The 17,205-nt window shown below is 34.4% G+C and overlaps 1 protein-coding gene and 1 long non-coding RNA gene across 3 annotated transcripts; one reads left to right on the top strand and one right to left on the bottom strand.

The window, feature by feature from the left end:
- Positions 1-4,567: 4,567 nt before the first annotated feature.
- Positions 4,568-13,842, bottom strand: LOC137713221 (tryptophan aminotransferase-related protein 2). Of its 2 annotated transcripts, none has more exons than XM_068452498.2 (5): positions 13,015-13,842; positions 9,233-9,536; positions 5,516-5,796; positions 5,096-5,400; positions 4,568-4,991 (listed from the first exon to the last, which is right to left on the bottom strand). In XM_068452498.2, exons 1-5 carry the CDS (start codon positions 13,272-13,274, stop codon positions 4,804-4,806), a joined length of 1,338 nt encoding a protein of 445 aa, XP_068308599.2. In that variant the 5' UTR covers positions 13,275-13,842; the 3' UTR covers positions 4,568-4,803. The 2 variants fall into 2 exon arrangements, with proteins under 2 accessions (XP_068308599.2, XP_088540650.1); XM_088684524.1 differs by having other exon boundaries at positions 5,516-5,828; positions 9,229-9,536; positions 13,015-13,778.
- On the top strand, positions 6,290-8,063 carry LOC148691101 (uncharacterized). Its single transcript, XR_015955824.1, has 3 exons — positions 6,290-6,659; positions 7,430-7,498; positions 7,629-8,063. It is a non-coding gene; the product is annotated as an uncharacterized LOC148691101 (long non-coding RNA).
- Positions 13,843-17,205: the final 3,363 nt, after the last annotated feature.

Here is a 17,205-nt window from a genome sequence, read left to right as displayed (position 1 = left end):
ACAACTTGAGTCACACATTGGGAAGGCACACTGCATTCACCACCAAGGCCACTGACTGGATATTCTATGGCTAACTTGGCCTTTCCTCTATTCACTTGCATTGGCCTTTCCACTATCAAATTGCATTTGCCATCCTCATTACCATCAAGTTCTTCAATAACCACCCTACTCTGAGCAACCGGTTCAAATGACTTCATAAACTCCATCTCTTGAGAGACATATTCTTCATGTGTTATCTTCTCAATACACACATCATTCAAAGTGTGGTTTGGCACAAATGTGCACATGTTGATAACATCTTAATCTATCATCAAAGGCTTCAACCCATTTCGAATTTCCATCCCTGGGATCCGATACTGGTAACTCATGAAGACATTTCCATATCCCAGTTCCTCAACCATATTGTCAACCTTGAACAATGACATGAAATCTTTGTCACAATTATCAAAGAAATCCACATTCGCTCCAACATAGAAGTCTTCACTAAGTTATCCACCGTGATACATTTTGATTGTGAATAGTTCATTATTCCCTGAAATTGTAGCATAAAAAATCTTATTATAAACTAATGAAATCCCAATTTCTCCATAAAAAAATTCCTATTTTAAAGTGATGAAACCTAAAATTCAAGACCTAAGACCACAAAACAATTCACAGATAAAGACACACTACAAATGACAATGTGGTGTCCCAAATAAAGGCATAGCTAAATGCATAGATAAAGGTATAAATAAAGCATCATACACACAAGACACAGATAAAGGTATAAACAAAGCACTGCCAAACATACATAACCCACAAGCTTTTTTCCAACATGATTAAACAAAGACAAAAGTCCTCCATTAACCGACAACACCAAACAATTTTTAGTTCCCCTCCATTTTCGAACAAAGCAATTTAAAATTAGGAAGTATAGATCCAAAATTACAAAGTACACACAATTTCATATCCCCAACATTTTCGAACACTCCAACCATTTTTGAATAGTCCAAGCATTATAGAACAACACAAAATAAAGAAACCAAAAAGCACTAACCGTATGTTAGGAATGGATCCAACGGATCCTCCCTCCTTTCCTAGGTCATTTTCAACCTTCAACTTCGAAGCACTTGATTATCGTTGCAATCGGGAGTTGGTTCTGGGTTGTGGATTGTGGGTTGTGGGTTGCAGGTCGCGGGTTAAAGGTTGTTATGGGTACTGAGTACGACGCCAATAGGACATCGACGGGTAGAGAGTGATGGAAATAGAGTTTCGCAATGGAAGTAGGGTTTCACTACCGGGGGCTAGGGTTACCAGAACTTTATCCTTCTCGATTCTGGGTTTGGGAATGGTGGTGTGCTCGATGATAGTGGGGTTGTGTTGGTTATTGGGATGGGAATAGTGGGTTAGAGATTCAAGAAACTTTTTAATTTTAAATTTACCATAATGTCAATCCACGTGGCTCCACGTGTGCAAGTTTTGGAGGGAGAGGGCTAACGTGTAACAAGGTCCACTAATGCCATGTCAGCATTTAACGGACAAATGAATGGAAAATGTAACGGAGGTGTTATTTTGAAATAAAATGGTATGGGATGTATGAAAGTGAAATGTTTTAAAGATGTTCTATGGGGTTGTAATAGACCTCAAACCTGATGGGGTATTATGTAATTTACCCTATTTTTAGCTACAATACTTAGAACTCCATTTTAATCTCATTTTACACTCTATAATTCAAAAATTACCGTTGTACTCCTTGAAATTCAAAATTTGTCCCCCCTTGTGGACTCTCTCTTCTACCTGAAATTTATAGGTTGTCTCATAAAACATATATGAGACCCAACACCCAGTAAAACTATATTACATATACAATAAATTTGATTATAAATTTTCATTATGCATCAATATTCAACCATCAGAGAATAATAAATTTAAGGAAACGACATTAGATTGAAGAAATCAAATGAAAGCCAACAAGATAAAGATGAGCATGTATCACTTGCCTTAATATAAATATAATTTTCATTTCTAAAGGTGTTTTTCAACAACTTTTACTTGGAGGATTCCATCACGTGAAAGTGACATAAAAATAAATTTTATTATCAATTACCATAATTCATTTCGACTAATTATCGTATTGGAATTTTGTAACTATTATATACAGTGTAATCTCTTCTGTCATTTTATGTGAAGCTGCTGATGCTTTTTTTTGTAGCCAAATTAACTTTATTATTAACATCAAATGAATTGATAAGAAAATTAATACGTGTATTAAAAACTGTTTCGGTTAACTTTTACTTATATAACTATTGCTTGCCTTCTATGTATGTACACGTGAAACAAGTTAATGATATTTAAATTTTGTAACTGTTACATGCATGTGTCACCTCTTCTGTCAGTTCACGTGAAACTGTGGACGCTTCTTTTGTCGTCAAACAAACTCTATTATCAATATCACGTGAACTAGCAAGAAAATTAATACGTGTCTCATAAACTGTTTCGTTTAACTTTTACTTTCTGTAGCTATTGCCTGCCTTCTATGTATCTTCACGTGAAGAAAGTGAATGATATTTAAAATTTGTAACTGTTATATGCATGTGTCACTTGCTCTATCATTTCACGTGAAATTGTTGATGCTTCTTTTGTCACCAAACTAATTTTATTATCAACTTCACATGAACTAACAAGAAAATTAATACGTGTGTAAAAAATTATGTCGATTAGCTTTTACTTTCTGACACTACTGCATGACTTCTCAGTATGTTCGTGTGAAACAAGTGAATGCTATTTAAATTTTGTAACTATTATACGCATGCGTGACCTCCTCTATCATTTCACGTGAAACTGGTGAATGTGTTTGTCTGTGAGTAAATCAATTTTATAACCAACATCACGTGAACTGACAAGAAAATTAATAAATGTATCATAAACTGTCTCGATTAGCTTTTACGTTTTGTAACCATCGTTTGTGTTCACATGAAACATGTAAAAAGAATTAATTAGCTTTAGCTAAACAAGTTTTGACCCCATATAGGTTTCATCGTCCAATTTTCTATAAGTACCTCTCAACTTTCTTTATGAATGTGATAAATATACTGTTCACAACTAGTCTTTTCATTTTATCATGGTCGTCAACTTAGAGAGTAGGTGTTTAGGTTTTTGAGGGAGAAGGAGAGGGAGAGAGGTGAGAATAGTTGAGAAAGAGATATATTTGAGAAAAGTAATGGAAACGTACTTTCACTATAGAAATGAGTGGCATGGGAGAAATTTGACCAAGTTTGCCATGGCAGTTTTCAGTCCCCGGCAGAATTCGTGAACCATGATTCAGTTGGTGGAAGTACTGAAGTGGCAAACCGTTGAGGCACATCATTCTTTGCTCTTCGATCGCCTGATTATGTTAACGGCGGTGGCTCCGTCACGTTAACAATGCATGCAGATTTTCGATCATGCAACTTCCAACAGGAAAGTGCATGATTCTTATGACTAGAAGCTGCTAACTAGTGAATCGTGGAAGAAACTCCAGACGAGCAGCAGGCACATGAAGCAGCCCAAGCTGGTGATGTGTGCTCATGAATTTACTTATCTAAATTGAATTCTTCTAAATTGGGGTAAGAGGATACGCAGACTTGTGGTAAATGCTAAAAGAGTTTTGCTTTAGACAAGTGAAGCCTGGGAGGCCAGGCTTCAATTGTATGAAGCATCTTGCTGTTATTGTTGATGATGAATGAATAACTGGAGAAAGGCCAAGCAATATGATATCCTATCACCAAGATATAAGCGGCATGCATCACTCAGTGCATGCTTGACTTCATGGAGTCAGACTAGAGATGTGCAATGGTTATGGCGAGCGGATAACGTTTAAAATGAGGAGGGAGACGTAGGACATGGACCAGATAATTATCGAGATTTTTTTTGTATCTCTATTCGGTTTGATATTTGTGTAAGCAACATGAAATTAAAATTGGTGAAATATTCGTCTCTGCATATATCGTAATCTCATTTAAAGAATTTATCCCCAAATCATTTTACATAATTTTGTTAAAGATAAAAGATAAAAATAAATAAAAAATAAAAAACAAACAAACAAACATTTACACAATATTCATTAGTTCCCAGTTATCACTTTCTAGTAGTGTTTTAAAATATAAAGAACAAAAGGGATTTGTAATTCAACCACACTGATTGAACACAATCAACAATTGTTTATACATGTGTGATTTCAGATTTCACGTGAAATCAGTAAATTTTTTGTCTGTAGCTGATTAGGTTTGATTTCACCATCGTTTTTATCGGTCGAACTTTTGTCATGGTTGCCAACTTAGAACCTTGAGTCGATTTCTAGGTTTTAGTGGAAGAAAGAGAGGGAAGGAAAAGCCTAAAGAGAGGAAAACTTGAGGGAGTTGAAGTTGGGATTGTAGAAATGAGTGGCATGGGAGAGTGGGAATGCGCTCTGAATCTGATGGTGGGCATGTAAGGAGCTACAACCTCCTCCTTGGCTGGAAGGTATATTCATTTACTTATTCATGGACTTCTTGCTTAAGTTTTTCTGCAAACTTAGTCCAAAAACTTCATTCTTCGAAGGACCGATGAATTTGGACTCGTAAATTTCATTGAAAAATCATATCATTTAAATAGATGAATACAGTTTGTATTACTTTCCGTTACTACTCTACATATGAACGAATATGTGACACTCCCCTCTCCTTCCTCTGCAACAGGTCCACATCAATATGTGACACTCCCCTCACCTTCCTCTGCAACAGGTCCACATCCACCTTTGCGCCAAAAGATAGAACATGATGAGGAAGAACATAGCGTTCCATTCTGTCATGACTGGATCATGGACAGTCGCTTAACAAATAAGTCGAAGTTGTTGTCCCGATCCAACATGCTTATGCGGACGTACTTTGGACCAACTCCAAAGTGCCTTCCTCCTCTTGTTAATATCTTGTATCCTCTTAAGAAGCTCTCACAATCTTCCACGTGATCGTCCTCACATTTTAGCCATGCGAAAGCTGCAAAAGAGGTAAACAGTAAAGTTCACTTTAAACGCTTCAGAAATGTTTACAAGGTTATGTATGGTGACTCTTAATTAATCGTTTCATGATTTTTCACTTACCAGGTTGAGGCTGGGAGTCCTGGTTGAGGAAGTGGCAGAACCCTGGTGTAAAGTCGGGCAGACTAAACTCTCTGCTCCTGTTCACCGCCGCTCTAAGTAGCTGCCACCTCTCTGCCATGAGGTGGTAGCTAATCTTGAAGAAGGATTCGTGGGAATCAAAGCTGCCAAGGTTTTCAGAGGTGTTGGTCATCACCTCTAAAATCTTGGCAGCTCGGAGCTGCGAATCCCTGGACACGCCAATGGTGTTGAGCTCTATGAATTTGATCATCTTTTTTGCAACTTCCAGATCTTTAACAAGAGCCCACCTGGAAGAGAAATTCAAGTAGAGATCATTTTTTCGTAATGCGAAAACTAGTGTTCGTAGAGCAACACAATCAGGACACAAGAACTAAGACTCTGTGATTACAGCATTGAGCTTACCCAATGCGTGTCCCCGCATGGCCAGTAGCTTTGGAGACTGTGAACAGGGTCAGATCATGGTCTGCGGGAGAAGAAATCGGGGTATATTGTGGCCAGTAGTAGGCCAAGTCATGAACCAATATACCCCCTGTTCGATTGACCATGGAATGCCTGACGAATCCATCAGGGTTGTTTGGGGAGGTCACTAGCTCTATATAAGGCACCTCTTTGTTGAAGCTTCGGGCATCACCGGCCCATTTGTACAAGCCAGACTTCAAGCAGTCTGTCATAGAGGGGTAAGACTGCAAAGAAACCATCAACAGCCACCTTACATCTTAGAAACATTTACAAACGAGCAGCAAAGAATGCAATTTCAAATTATCGCCAGCACGCGATGAATTATCTTTCTAGTTTCCAAGGAAAAAATGAAGTGTGATCTTCGCTAAAACTAGACACACTAAAATGTTACGGATTTGAGTTGATAGCAGACTGTAAAATGTGATGTAAATTTAAAACAAAAACAAAAACAAAAACAAATATATATATATATATATATATATATATATATATGAAAGCTTAAGATTCCAAAAAATATATATCTGAAATGTTAAGCTGAAATTAGAAAAATATTTAAGATTGCAAAAATCAAAAGCTTCAAAAGCAAGGCAGGCAAATTAAATACCATATTATTAATGTCACACAAGTGAACTAACTCAAGCCTTCTAGGGATGAATACTCGTAACTAACTAAAGGGGGTGTAGTCAAATTAGGATCTGATAGGATTTTAATAGACTCTAAAATCTGAATGTAGTCAATTAAAATTTTAAAAAGGATTTTAAAGGACTTTGAAATCAGGATGTAGTTAAGTTAGGATTTAGCAGGATTTTAAATAATACATTCAAATCCATGGGTAGTCAATTACGTTTTAAAAAAGTTCATCCAAATCTAGGTGTAGTGAGAATACTAAAGATTTACTAGGATTTTAAGGAATGGGGGATTTCAATGGATTTGAAGATGGGTAATTTAAATACCAAATGCTATCAACAATCCAACCCTCCCCCCCCCCCCCCCCCCCCCCTCTCTGATTTCTTTCACGCCAGACAACAGAAGAGGAAGAGTCATGCTCGCAAACTGAAGATACATCATCCTGAATCCACACCTGCAAGTACGTTTTTCTTACCCATTTCTCATCTACTTGGATTATTCTTTGCATTCTGTTTGTTTGCCGAGAAAGTTCAGGAACCCATACAGAATATTGAAAGTTCAACAATAACAAGAAACCAATTGGAATTCAGCGCTAATAAAGCAGAAATTTCAATACCATGATCTAATTCAGTACCAAGGTCTGTTAGCTTTCAGCGCTAATAAAGCAGAAATTTCCAACCCTCCCCCCTTGAATGTATGTGTAGAAAATGTAGTGCAGAGATAAAGGAACAATGTTATCAAAATGAGAATTTGTGGAAGACTTTCTTTCTTCACTGATACTCACAGTATATGTAGATTTCAAAGGATGAGTCCTAGACAAAGTGATACATATCTAAACTGAATTATCTACAATTACAGTTAAATGCAAAGCTGTTAAGTAATTGAATAGGACTTTCATGTTGACTTGGTTTCTTGTTTAACAGTATGATCCACTTGGATTATTCTTCGGTTTATGTTTGGTTGCCGAGAAAATTCAAGATATAATAACGGTCATGGTTGAATTGGTTTGCCTGGAATAGCTCGCAGGCCTTGAGCGATGGTATTGAGTTTCTGCTTTATTTGGCTACCAAATTAGATCATGTTTTCGATATGAAAAATTCATGGTTGAATTGGTCTTTGGGTGTTTTATGAATTTGGTTATTATGATTAGCATTTTTTCATGAATACAAAATGACGTGTTTTTAGCTCCTTAAAATTGATAATTGGTTTAATTGTGGTTTGTGTTTTTAGATGGTAAGAATAATGGGAAAGAAGAATTACTAGGGCTTACTGTATTTATGGTCGGCTGGAGCAACTGAGGTTTCTTACTGTTCTTAATTATTTTGTGTCTTTGACGTTATCTATATTTCTTTATCTCTTATAGTTGATATTATATATATGGTTTTCAGTTTGTTAACTTCTTTATGGTTTTGTTTATTTGATTGGGTAGTTTATGTAATGTCTCAAACAAGCACAAAAGCCGAAGGTGGGGAAGAAATGGAAGTGGACGAAGTGGACGAAGTGGATGAAGAAATGGAAGTGGAGCAAATGGTGGAAGAACAAATTGAAGAAGAAGAAGAAACTGATGAAGAACAAATTGAGGAAGAAGAACTTTATGAAACCATTAAATATTCATTGATGGCAATTCAAGCTGTAGTCCACGTGCTAAAAGAGCTTATAATTACATTTGGACAACCTATTGAACGTCCTTTAAATCGACGATCAATTACTATGGAATGATACAATTATATACATAAAGTATTGAAAGAGGACCGCCCAGAGGATTTCCGACAAAGGTATAGAATGTATCCTGATGTGTTTGTGAAGTTGTTTGGACCCAAAATTACACCATCGGTTCAAATAATCGAGGTCGTCGGATGATTAGAGATTTTTCTTAACATTACTATTGTTTTTTTTTATCATAGTAATTATCTTGAAAATATCCTTAAAGTGTACAAAGTTGTGATACGTATAAAGCTCCATGCAGAAGAGGTTATGTAAAATGCCGTGCAACATTAAAGTCCTATCTTGCATGCAGAACCACGTGGAACAATACCACAAGGATGCAATTAATATTGGATGATCAGCATGTGGATATGTCTTTTGGATTAGTTAAAATAAGGTGATGTGATGGGATTAGGATGGTTTTGCAGATAATGCAAAACTATCCACAATGGTATTTTAATTATCATGCATGCACGGTTGCACTTGGACCAATATAGTGGAGAAAGAGAAGTTTCGGTTGGAATAGGATGCATTCATTTGGTCAGGCCACGTATGTGGGAAGATATATTTAATCTTTTCAAGGAAAATTACGAGATAGCCTTTATCATATCTTGAAGATATTGGACGGCTAAGGTGATGGGACACAAGTTTGAGTCAAGTGATGTTCTACAAAGTTATAGCGACAATTGGACTCTACCAAGCTATCAAGCCATGCCAAGCAAAAGACAGCTACTATAAATATAGAGTCGCAGACAACATTTGAGGGCCCCTCCAATTCCACACACAAATTGCACTGCGTAAACCTCTCAAACATCTTAACTAATAAATCCTAAGAAATTCACGAAAGAAATCCATACAATTCCATAGAAATCTATAATAGAAATCCATATAGAATTGAGAATCTTTTAAAATCCTTTGAAATCTGTCACTTAAAAAAAAGTCTATTAAAATCCCATGAAATCCAAATTGACTACACCCTCTAACTTACAAGCTTCTTGCAGATGCTCTTTATTATGCACAAGAAGCCGAAAGATTAAGGAAGATGACGCCATCACTTTCACACTAAATATCTGACTTATGGTAATTAATTTTCTAATTAAAGTGGACGCCATTGAAAAAAAGCATGTCCACAAACAAAAGTGATTATATAAACAAACAAAAAATTAGGAGAATAAACAATGTGGTTTCATCACTGATGCATTTGACTTTGCCTTGATTTGCCAGCAAGTGAACAAGTTCCTAGTGACCTTAAAGAATTCGAAAATCTAAAAGTTTAAAGCACCAAACAAAGCAAAACGCGGTTAAACACAAAGTAACAAACAAGCTCACCGAGTAATATGGGGCTGCCGAAACCACACTCATTGGCTCGGATCCATCTTTTGGAGCTAGGGCATAGAGGGCAGCTAAAAACAGCTGGGATGAACCTGTCCCGACCACGATTTGGCGGCCGTCAGTGACGGCGTTGCCAACCACATTGTGTAGTCTCACAACTTGTTTGGCAAACGCTGGCTCCAAAAACCAGCAAGGGTTTTTGACATCTGAAAAATAGCTCATAGACTGCCACCCAGGGATCACAACCGTGGTTCTTTCACCCATCTGCTGCCAGTAATTTTCGTACATTGTTGGGTCACCACTGCATTCACCAAAAGTTAAAAACAAAGTAACATGTAAACTCATGGTTACAAAATAAAATTACTACAAACTACAAAGCTGGCAGTTTGATGTGGGATCACTGTAAAGTCTTCAATTTTTTTCTAAAATTCACCTTTTTCCATGTCAAAAGGTTGAAAAAAACACATAATGAAAGTCACAAAAAGCAAAATATTGCGCGTGACTGTTGTAATATCTCTTCTATAGAATGATTATCTATCACTGTCACATGATGAGATACATAAAAATAGAAGATACTTCAACAATTATATGGTAAAATCTCTCCTCATAAAACCGACAAAAGAGTAGAAACAATGATCATAAACATAATGTCCCAAAAATTAAAGTCTGTCACACTGCAATGAGATTCTCTAAAATTGCAAGGAGCCAAGGAGGTAGATCAGCAGCAGCAGATCAATGATTAGTGTATCCATCTAACGTCAGACCTTAATCAGATGGGTTAAATCTTTTGTGGGTCCCAGAGGGTGGTAAGATCCAGACAATCTTGATATGGGGACTAAAATGAAAGGCCATGAAAAGTAGATTTACAACTTGGGCGGCCAAAAGTTTTACAGATCTCAGACAGCCCACGGCGCACTTTAGTCTTTTATGCACTTCCCAGAAGGCCTAAAGGCAGCCCCATATAGTGCCTCATGCCAACATGCACTTGGGGTAAGAGTTGCCATAAAAAACATGCACATCGGGGACTCCAACTTTGGCAGCTTTGCTATAAACTCTAAAAAAAATTGGTGAGAAGAACTTGGGTGAAACAAGTCGGTATTTTAAATTACTCAAACATGCTATTTGAAAAGTTATAACACATGATATTACGTGATTAACTTTAGATATCGATACAGTGATATTCCGACAATCCGATAATCAACATGAATTTGTCTCAATTACCACCATCTATTGTGCATGTTGAAATCTTTAAAAGGATTCTTTAGATATAGACCCTTGCAACTATTATTTCCTATATAAAAACTCACATAATTATAAACATCCAAATAAAACCCAAATTTAAAAGTGATTGTTATGTAGGAAAGTAATTTACCTATTAATACAAAATATTTACAACTTGTACCACAATATTCAAAATAAATTAATAAATATTATTGCTCACCTTAATTACAATGAACAAATAATTTATTGCATATTATTACCCCTAACACACATATATATACATATATACGTTCAAATGTATATAGTAATACCATAAGCTCAATATATATATAGTTTACCTATATATATATATATACACACACGTTCAAATATATATATATATATATATATGTATGTATGCACAGTACTACATATATGATCAAACATATTATACTAATTAATCTACCTATATGTAAATTTATGATGAGCAAATAACATATATTTTGTAGGTATTTTATTTTGTATGCATCATCATATATATTGAGCACATTTTATTATTATATGTACAAAATAATGGGTACAATAGTATTGAATAAAATAATAAATTTTTTGTTTATGTAGGTACATTATTTTGCATGTATTTTGCATGCATTGGGTTTGCTTTATTATGTAGGTAAATTATTTTGCATGTATTTTACATATAGTGGGGAAATTATTTTGCTTTTTTTTAAGCAATCTAACATTTTAAAATTCAAATAGTAGGTCCACTGAATCAAATAACATTTTCTGTAGGTAAATTATTTTGCATGAATTTTTACGTATACCAACCATGTTTTTTTTTGGTTATATATATGTGTGCGAAATAATTTACCTACATTTATATGTAAAATATAATTTGTAGACTTAACTAAGCATATATTATTACATATATTAGGCATGTTTTGTTGTTATTATATATTAGGCAATAAATTTATTGTTTTTTTTTATTTTCGTTAAACCATTAATTCTCCCCCTTACAATCGGTATGGAACTAATTGTGTACATCAAACATTCAAATAGGAGTGTTTTGGGCATCAAAAATTTTTAAACGTGTAAAGTCAAATATAATTAATGAATTTGCTAATGCGGAATCTAATCAATGAGTTTTATTTAAGTAAAAAACTTATGACGGCTTTTATGTAGAAAAAATTAAATTTCAAGGTTAAAGTTATATTTTGAGATCTTTAAAATACAAAAGAACTACCACCCCTATAGCTTGGGAACAGGAAAATGACTGACAGAAAAACAATGATCGAGTACAAAAGGGTTGGCCAACTCTAACATGCGCCATGGGAAATCTCTACCCGAAACAAGGACCTCTCCTGCCTTTTCCTATCCTAGCCCTAAATTGTCAGCACAGTACACAGTAAGCAAAAAATAATCAGAAAAAAAAAATGAAGAAAGCAATAATATTTGAGTCAAAAACTGAAAATTGCTAATGTTTTGAGGTCTTTTTCGCAAAAATATCAGTGACGTCAAGTGAGGTTTCTGACATAATATTCCATTATTTTGACCCCCACCCCTTTATTAGATTTCATATGCCATCACACACTTGCTATACCTGACACTTCCCCATGCCTCCCATTTTATCACGAAATTCAAAATAACAATTTTGCCCCTGGTCGAGCTATTCATTTTGACCCGAATTTGGAAATGAAGTGTTAATATATCCATTCTTTTTTACTTCTTAAATATCTTTATTAATTTCTGTTCATTGATTTTTTTCAATTTATCTAATACGACGATCAAAAATTAAAAAAGCATGTGAAGTGAAAGGTGGGTATGGATATCACATCCCAATTTGTAATGTGCTTAATCATAGTGTTAATCTTAATTGTTACTTAATTAAACACCCTCACAACCGTACAGAGGTCATACACTCGAAACAAGTATGACGTAAGTTGAGTTGATTATGACGCAATTTTACTATTAAAGACTAAAGTAGTGAAAAGATATTTAGAATAGGATTCTCTCCGAATCTTTTTTTGTAGAATTCGAGAGATCAATTAATCATGTATGTTTATTATATATTGTACGTTTATTATAAATTATACAGTTAAAAATTATTTTAAATTTTATATTTAAAATTAAATATAAATATTACCTAACGAAAACTGATTGGCTCACACTGAACAGTCAAGAATGATTCATCTCTCGGATACGGAGAGAATCCTTGTCCCTTAGAATATGGACCCCTGTTTGTTTGTGGTCTCGAATTTTTACAATTTAAAATGCTCGAATAAATAGAATTGTGCATGAGAAGAAAACGCGTATGTAAAAATCACTTCACAACTTTAAAACATACTTAAGAAATCTTAGTGGAGGGATTAGATGATATAATTGAAAACAAATTTAAGGGTGTGTGGATTTTTATTTCTTCTATACTCCTAGTTAATTTTTACCCGTTGATCTTCTTCAATTCATCCTATTAGACGATTAAAAATAAAAAAAATATGAAAAAAATAAAAAAAAATATATGAGGATATCACATCCTCAAATTTAAAAAGTTAAAAAAGAAAACTGAGTCTTGAAGCACTTACTGGTCGAGATTGATAACTTTCTCCATTACATCTTGATCAGAAGATGAAGAAACAGACAGACGCGTCCTCTGCGTCGCCTGAGCTTCCTTCCCAAAACCCATGTCCGCCATTGACGGCACTCTCTGCTCCTCCACAGAGAACCCATGTGGGCCCCCATCCTTCCCGCCCTCGTAAACCACCCTCAGAACCAAGCTCAGATTAAGAGCCAGAGACAGCACGAGCAAGTTCCTTATTGTAAAAATCCCCAGGAAGCTGGCCATTTTTGCAAAAACAAAGAAACTGGAGGACCGCAAAAAAAATAAAAACAAAGTGAGTGAGTGAGTGTGTGTGAAGAACTCAAACACTCGAGGACGGATTTATAGCAGAACCCAGATGAAGAAAACCGAGTTTGATCGCCAGATGGACGGTGAAGATTGAATCTTTAACGCAAAGGCCCCGGGTTGTCAGGGTTGCGGTTCAAATCGAACAGAACAGATGAATTAACAAAGGACGGTTTTGGAGATTTGGAAGGACTTTGAAAACGTTAATTAAAGTCGCGGGTTCAAAAGTTGTAACTTTTGCTGAAAATTTGATGGAAGTGGTCGAAAGTTTTTTTTCTCAGAAAACGAGAAATCCCAGAACGATTTTCCACGAAAATTGCAGGTTTCCGATGCTAGATCTCGAACATAATGAAAACCCACTAAGACTGGATTTATATAGTTCCATGTTTGCGCGTGCGTGTATATATATAGATAGATAGATAGATATACGGGTTAATAAGGAATCATAAAAGCTGCTCTTACTTCATGCTCTGTCTCCATCTTTCTGTTTGCCTTTAATCTGCACTTCTTTTGATTTTCTAATTTTTAAATTTTTTAAATTTGTTTTTGTTTTTATTTTAGTTTTATTGATTTGATTTTGAGGATTTTGTTTTTAAATCTGCTTTGTTAAGTAGTTTAATAAATAAAGTGTTGTTTGATTCGGTAACAATTCGAAGTTATGATTTGGACTGGGAACTAGAAGACATGGTGGTGACCACTCAGAGACTGAGAAAATTTGGTATCCATTTCGGATTTTTGCTAATTACGTTTGAAAGTGAAATGGTGCTTTTTCTTTTTCTTATTTTCCTGCTTTTGTTTTATCTTTTCATTGAAGTGGGTTTTTATCTTTCTTTTTTTTTTTTTTTTTTTAATGATCAGTTGGTAGTTTTACTAATAACCTTCATGGCCATCATGTAATTCATTAACATCAATAATCGAATTCATAATGTGTCGTGTGAAATACGGGTCTAAAATTTATCCACAACAAATAAGTCACCTCATGTTGATTATTTAAGTGAGTTTTTATGTTTACATAGATTAAGATTTTTCATGTTTAAAATATTATAGAGTGAGTATTTTATCTATGAATCATGTGTTCTTAACTTCTTAGATTACATTAGCATAATCTTACAATTAACCATATAGTATCATTGTCACATACAAAGATTTAGGGCAACTCTTACAAAAACATTGTAGCTTGCAATCGTAAAATTCCAACTTCCAAGAGAATTTGTTATATATAGGTCAATCATTTACAAAATATCGAAATAAAAAGTTGTCTTACCTGTATTATGCTTTCGTATCCTTTGAGTTTTTTTTTTTTTAAGTACATCTATTTTTTTACACTAAGGGAGGGGAAGTTCGGAAAAATCACACAATGGACAATTTAATTGGGTATTGAATTCGCCATCTATGAGATTCGAACTTAAGACCTTTCACTTTCAAGTGAAGAGGAATACCATCAGATCATACATCGTGCAGCCAATTTTCGTCAGGTACTATTTATATTCAATTTTAAATAAAAAAATTACAATGATTTCTCACTACACGATGCATGATAAACGGATGTAATTTGAGAATCTTCAGAATCCTCACAAAAACGATTCGATGAAGATCCTCAATCTGAAAAATTAGATTAGATGGAAAACTTATGTCATGTCATGCTTACATACTAAAAATCGATAACTTAAATAAGAAGAAAGCTTTTCAAAATTTATAAACAAGGACAAGATTTCACTAAGAAAAGTTGATTCCTATCAAAAATATTTTTCAGTGTTATAAAATCATATAAAATTGGAATGCAATGAGCAAAACTACGCAAGAAAATGACGCGAACTGAGCTGAAAATTGGTTGACCAACCCTTGGGAAATGCCGTCAAAATCCTAAGTCAAATGTTTGCCATGACCATCATAATGCAAGACAATAGCGTAGCCATAAATTATTCAATAGCTGAACTAAGCCAAAACTATTACTACGAAATCAAATTTTTAATCCTATGTTGCCTACATAAAGTTATATAATAGTAAAAACTTGAATGTAGTAATTTGAAGTAAGAATTTTATGCTATGTTTTCTAGGTTTCTAGCCTTCAAAGCTTTTAAGTGAATAAAATAAGGAACCATTTGTAATAGGGAAGTTTTAATTTATTACTATTAAATATAATATTGGTTAAAGTGATGAGTTTATTTAACATCTATTAGCTCTTATTATTCTTAAAAACAGCCTTAGTAATAAAAAATTTCATTTCTTAAGCAAAATATGACAATTAAAAAATCATAAACTAACCCAAAAATTAATATTTTTAAGTTTGAAGAACTAAACTCTCTCCATGCTATAGCCTAGGAGAGCCTTGTACTTGGCTCCGCCCTTGATGCAAGACAATATTGATGAACTAAGAAAACTCAATAAGGAAATAACACTGTTTTGCAAGAAAATGACACAAAAAAAATTATTGAGATAAATTTGGAATAGTATTACGGATGAGTTAAGTCTAGTAATTTGTTACACCACTCATTAATTCGACACGAAAGAATACAAAAATAACAGGTTTTCGGTCAACCCGTTAAGGAATCAGTTCATTATCGGATCACCTGTTAAGAACCTATTAATGAGTTGGATCGTTATCGGTCACTTGTTAAGAATTCAATATGATATCGTTTGCCTGATTTAGACATTTTGCATGATAATTTTTTGCATGATCCATCAACTGGACACAAAATGACACAATCCTAACAAATTGTATTGTTAGTGGGTTATCTATTAAGAACTAGGTCTAGGTTGAGTACTGCTGATTTATGTGAGGTATATACTTATATATGGTACCTCCTTGATTAAGTAAACATGTCATACTTAAAAGTTTGACCTCGATTAATTGTTGAAAAGCAAAATCTTTATGGATGTTCCAAATGTATATCACGTACATTTGAGATTTCCAATGAGAGATTTCTCTGTAGTTTTAGAAGTTAGAGTTTAATCCTTTTGTAATCTTTTAATTTTTCCACCAACTAATTTTTAGCTGTATAAATTTCAACTTGGACTAATCATCTTCGTTGATTAAAATATTTTTCTAATCAACGAATGAGGAATAGTTCAACACAAAATCTTTTTTAATTGTGAAGAGAGAATCATTACTAAACTAACCGCTAGTTTATCAGTTAAGATAAGTTAATTAACAATTATTGGTCATATATTTTTTGTGTGTGTTTTGCCTAGTGATATATGATGAAGGCATTGATAGACACAAGTGCCCTAAATCTATGCTGTTGGTAATGGTCGCAAATCATATATAATTAAAGTTTTTTTAGTCAATTTTTGTTTAGATTGGAGTAATTCCTAAAATTATGACAACTCGAAATCTAATTTTACGATTTTATTAATTTTAAAAGAGTGAATTGATGAAAATGCCCGTAGCGGCGAGATTGTTGACTTTCATTGACCGTCATTTCGTTACTTGTACGAGCTACTATTTTATCATATTCTCGAAGTGCTCGATGGTACGAACGCGTAGGTGCAAGCAGAATCGAATTCGGAATTACGATAAAGATTCTATGGAACTATGAATCCGAAAATACTTTTGTATAAAATTACTATTTTATGTTTTACATATTTCTTTTAATTATTATATTAATATATTATTATTTTAATATTTTTCTGTTGGGATATTTTAATTATTTTAATTTTTTCTAGCCATGGGGCCCACACCCACATCCATACCAAACCTCCACTTCTGTCTTGCCAAGTGTTCTTTCTCCCACACACTCATCTCTTTCTCTCGACACTTTTTCTCTCAGGCCGTCTCACCTTCTCTACTCTTTTGTCCCCTATCTCTCCTCCGTGTGCACCAACACAATCGCACGCGTCGCCGCTTCGGCGAACCTCACCACGCGTCGCA

Source organism: Pyrus communis, chromosome 14, assembly GCF_041283825.1.
Source record: "Pyrus communis isolate YQ-2024b chromosome 14, ASM4128382v1, whole genome shotgun sequence".
Taxonomy (NCBI): domain Eukaryota; kingdom Viridiplantae; phylum Streptophyta; class Magnoliopsida; order Rosales; family Rosaceae; genus Pyrus; species Pyrus communis.
This window is presented reverse-complemented; position numbering and strand designations above follow the sequence as displayed.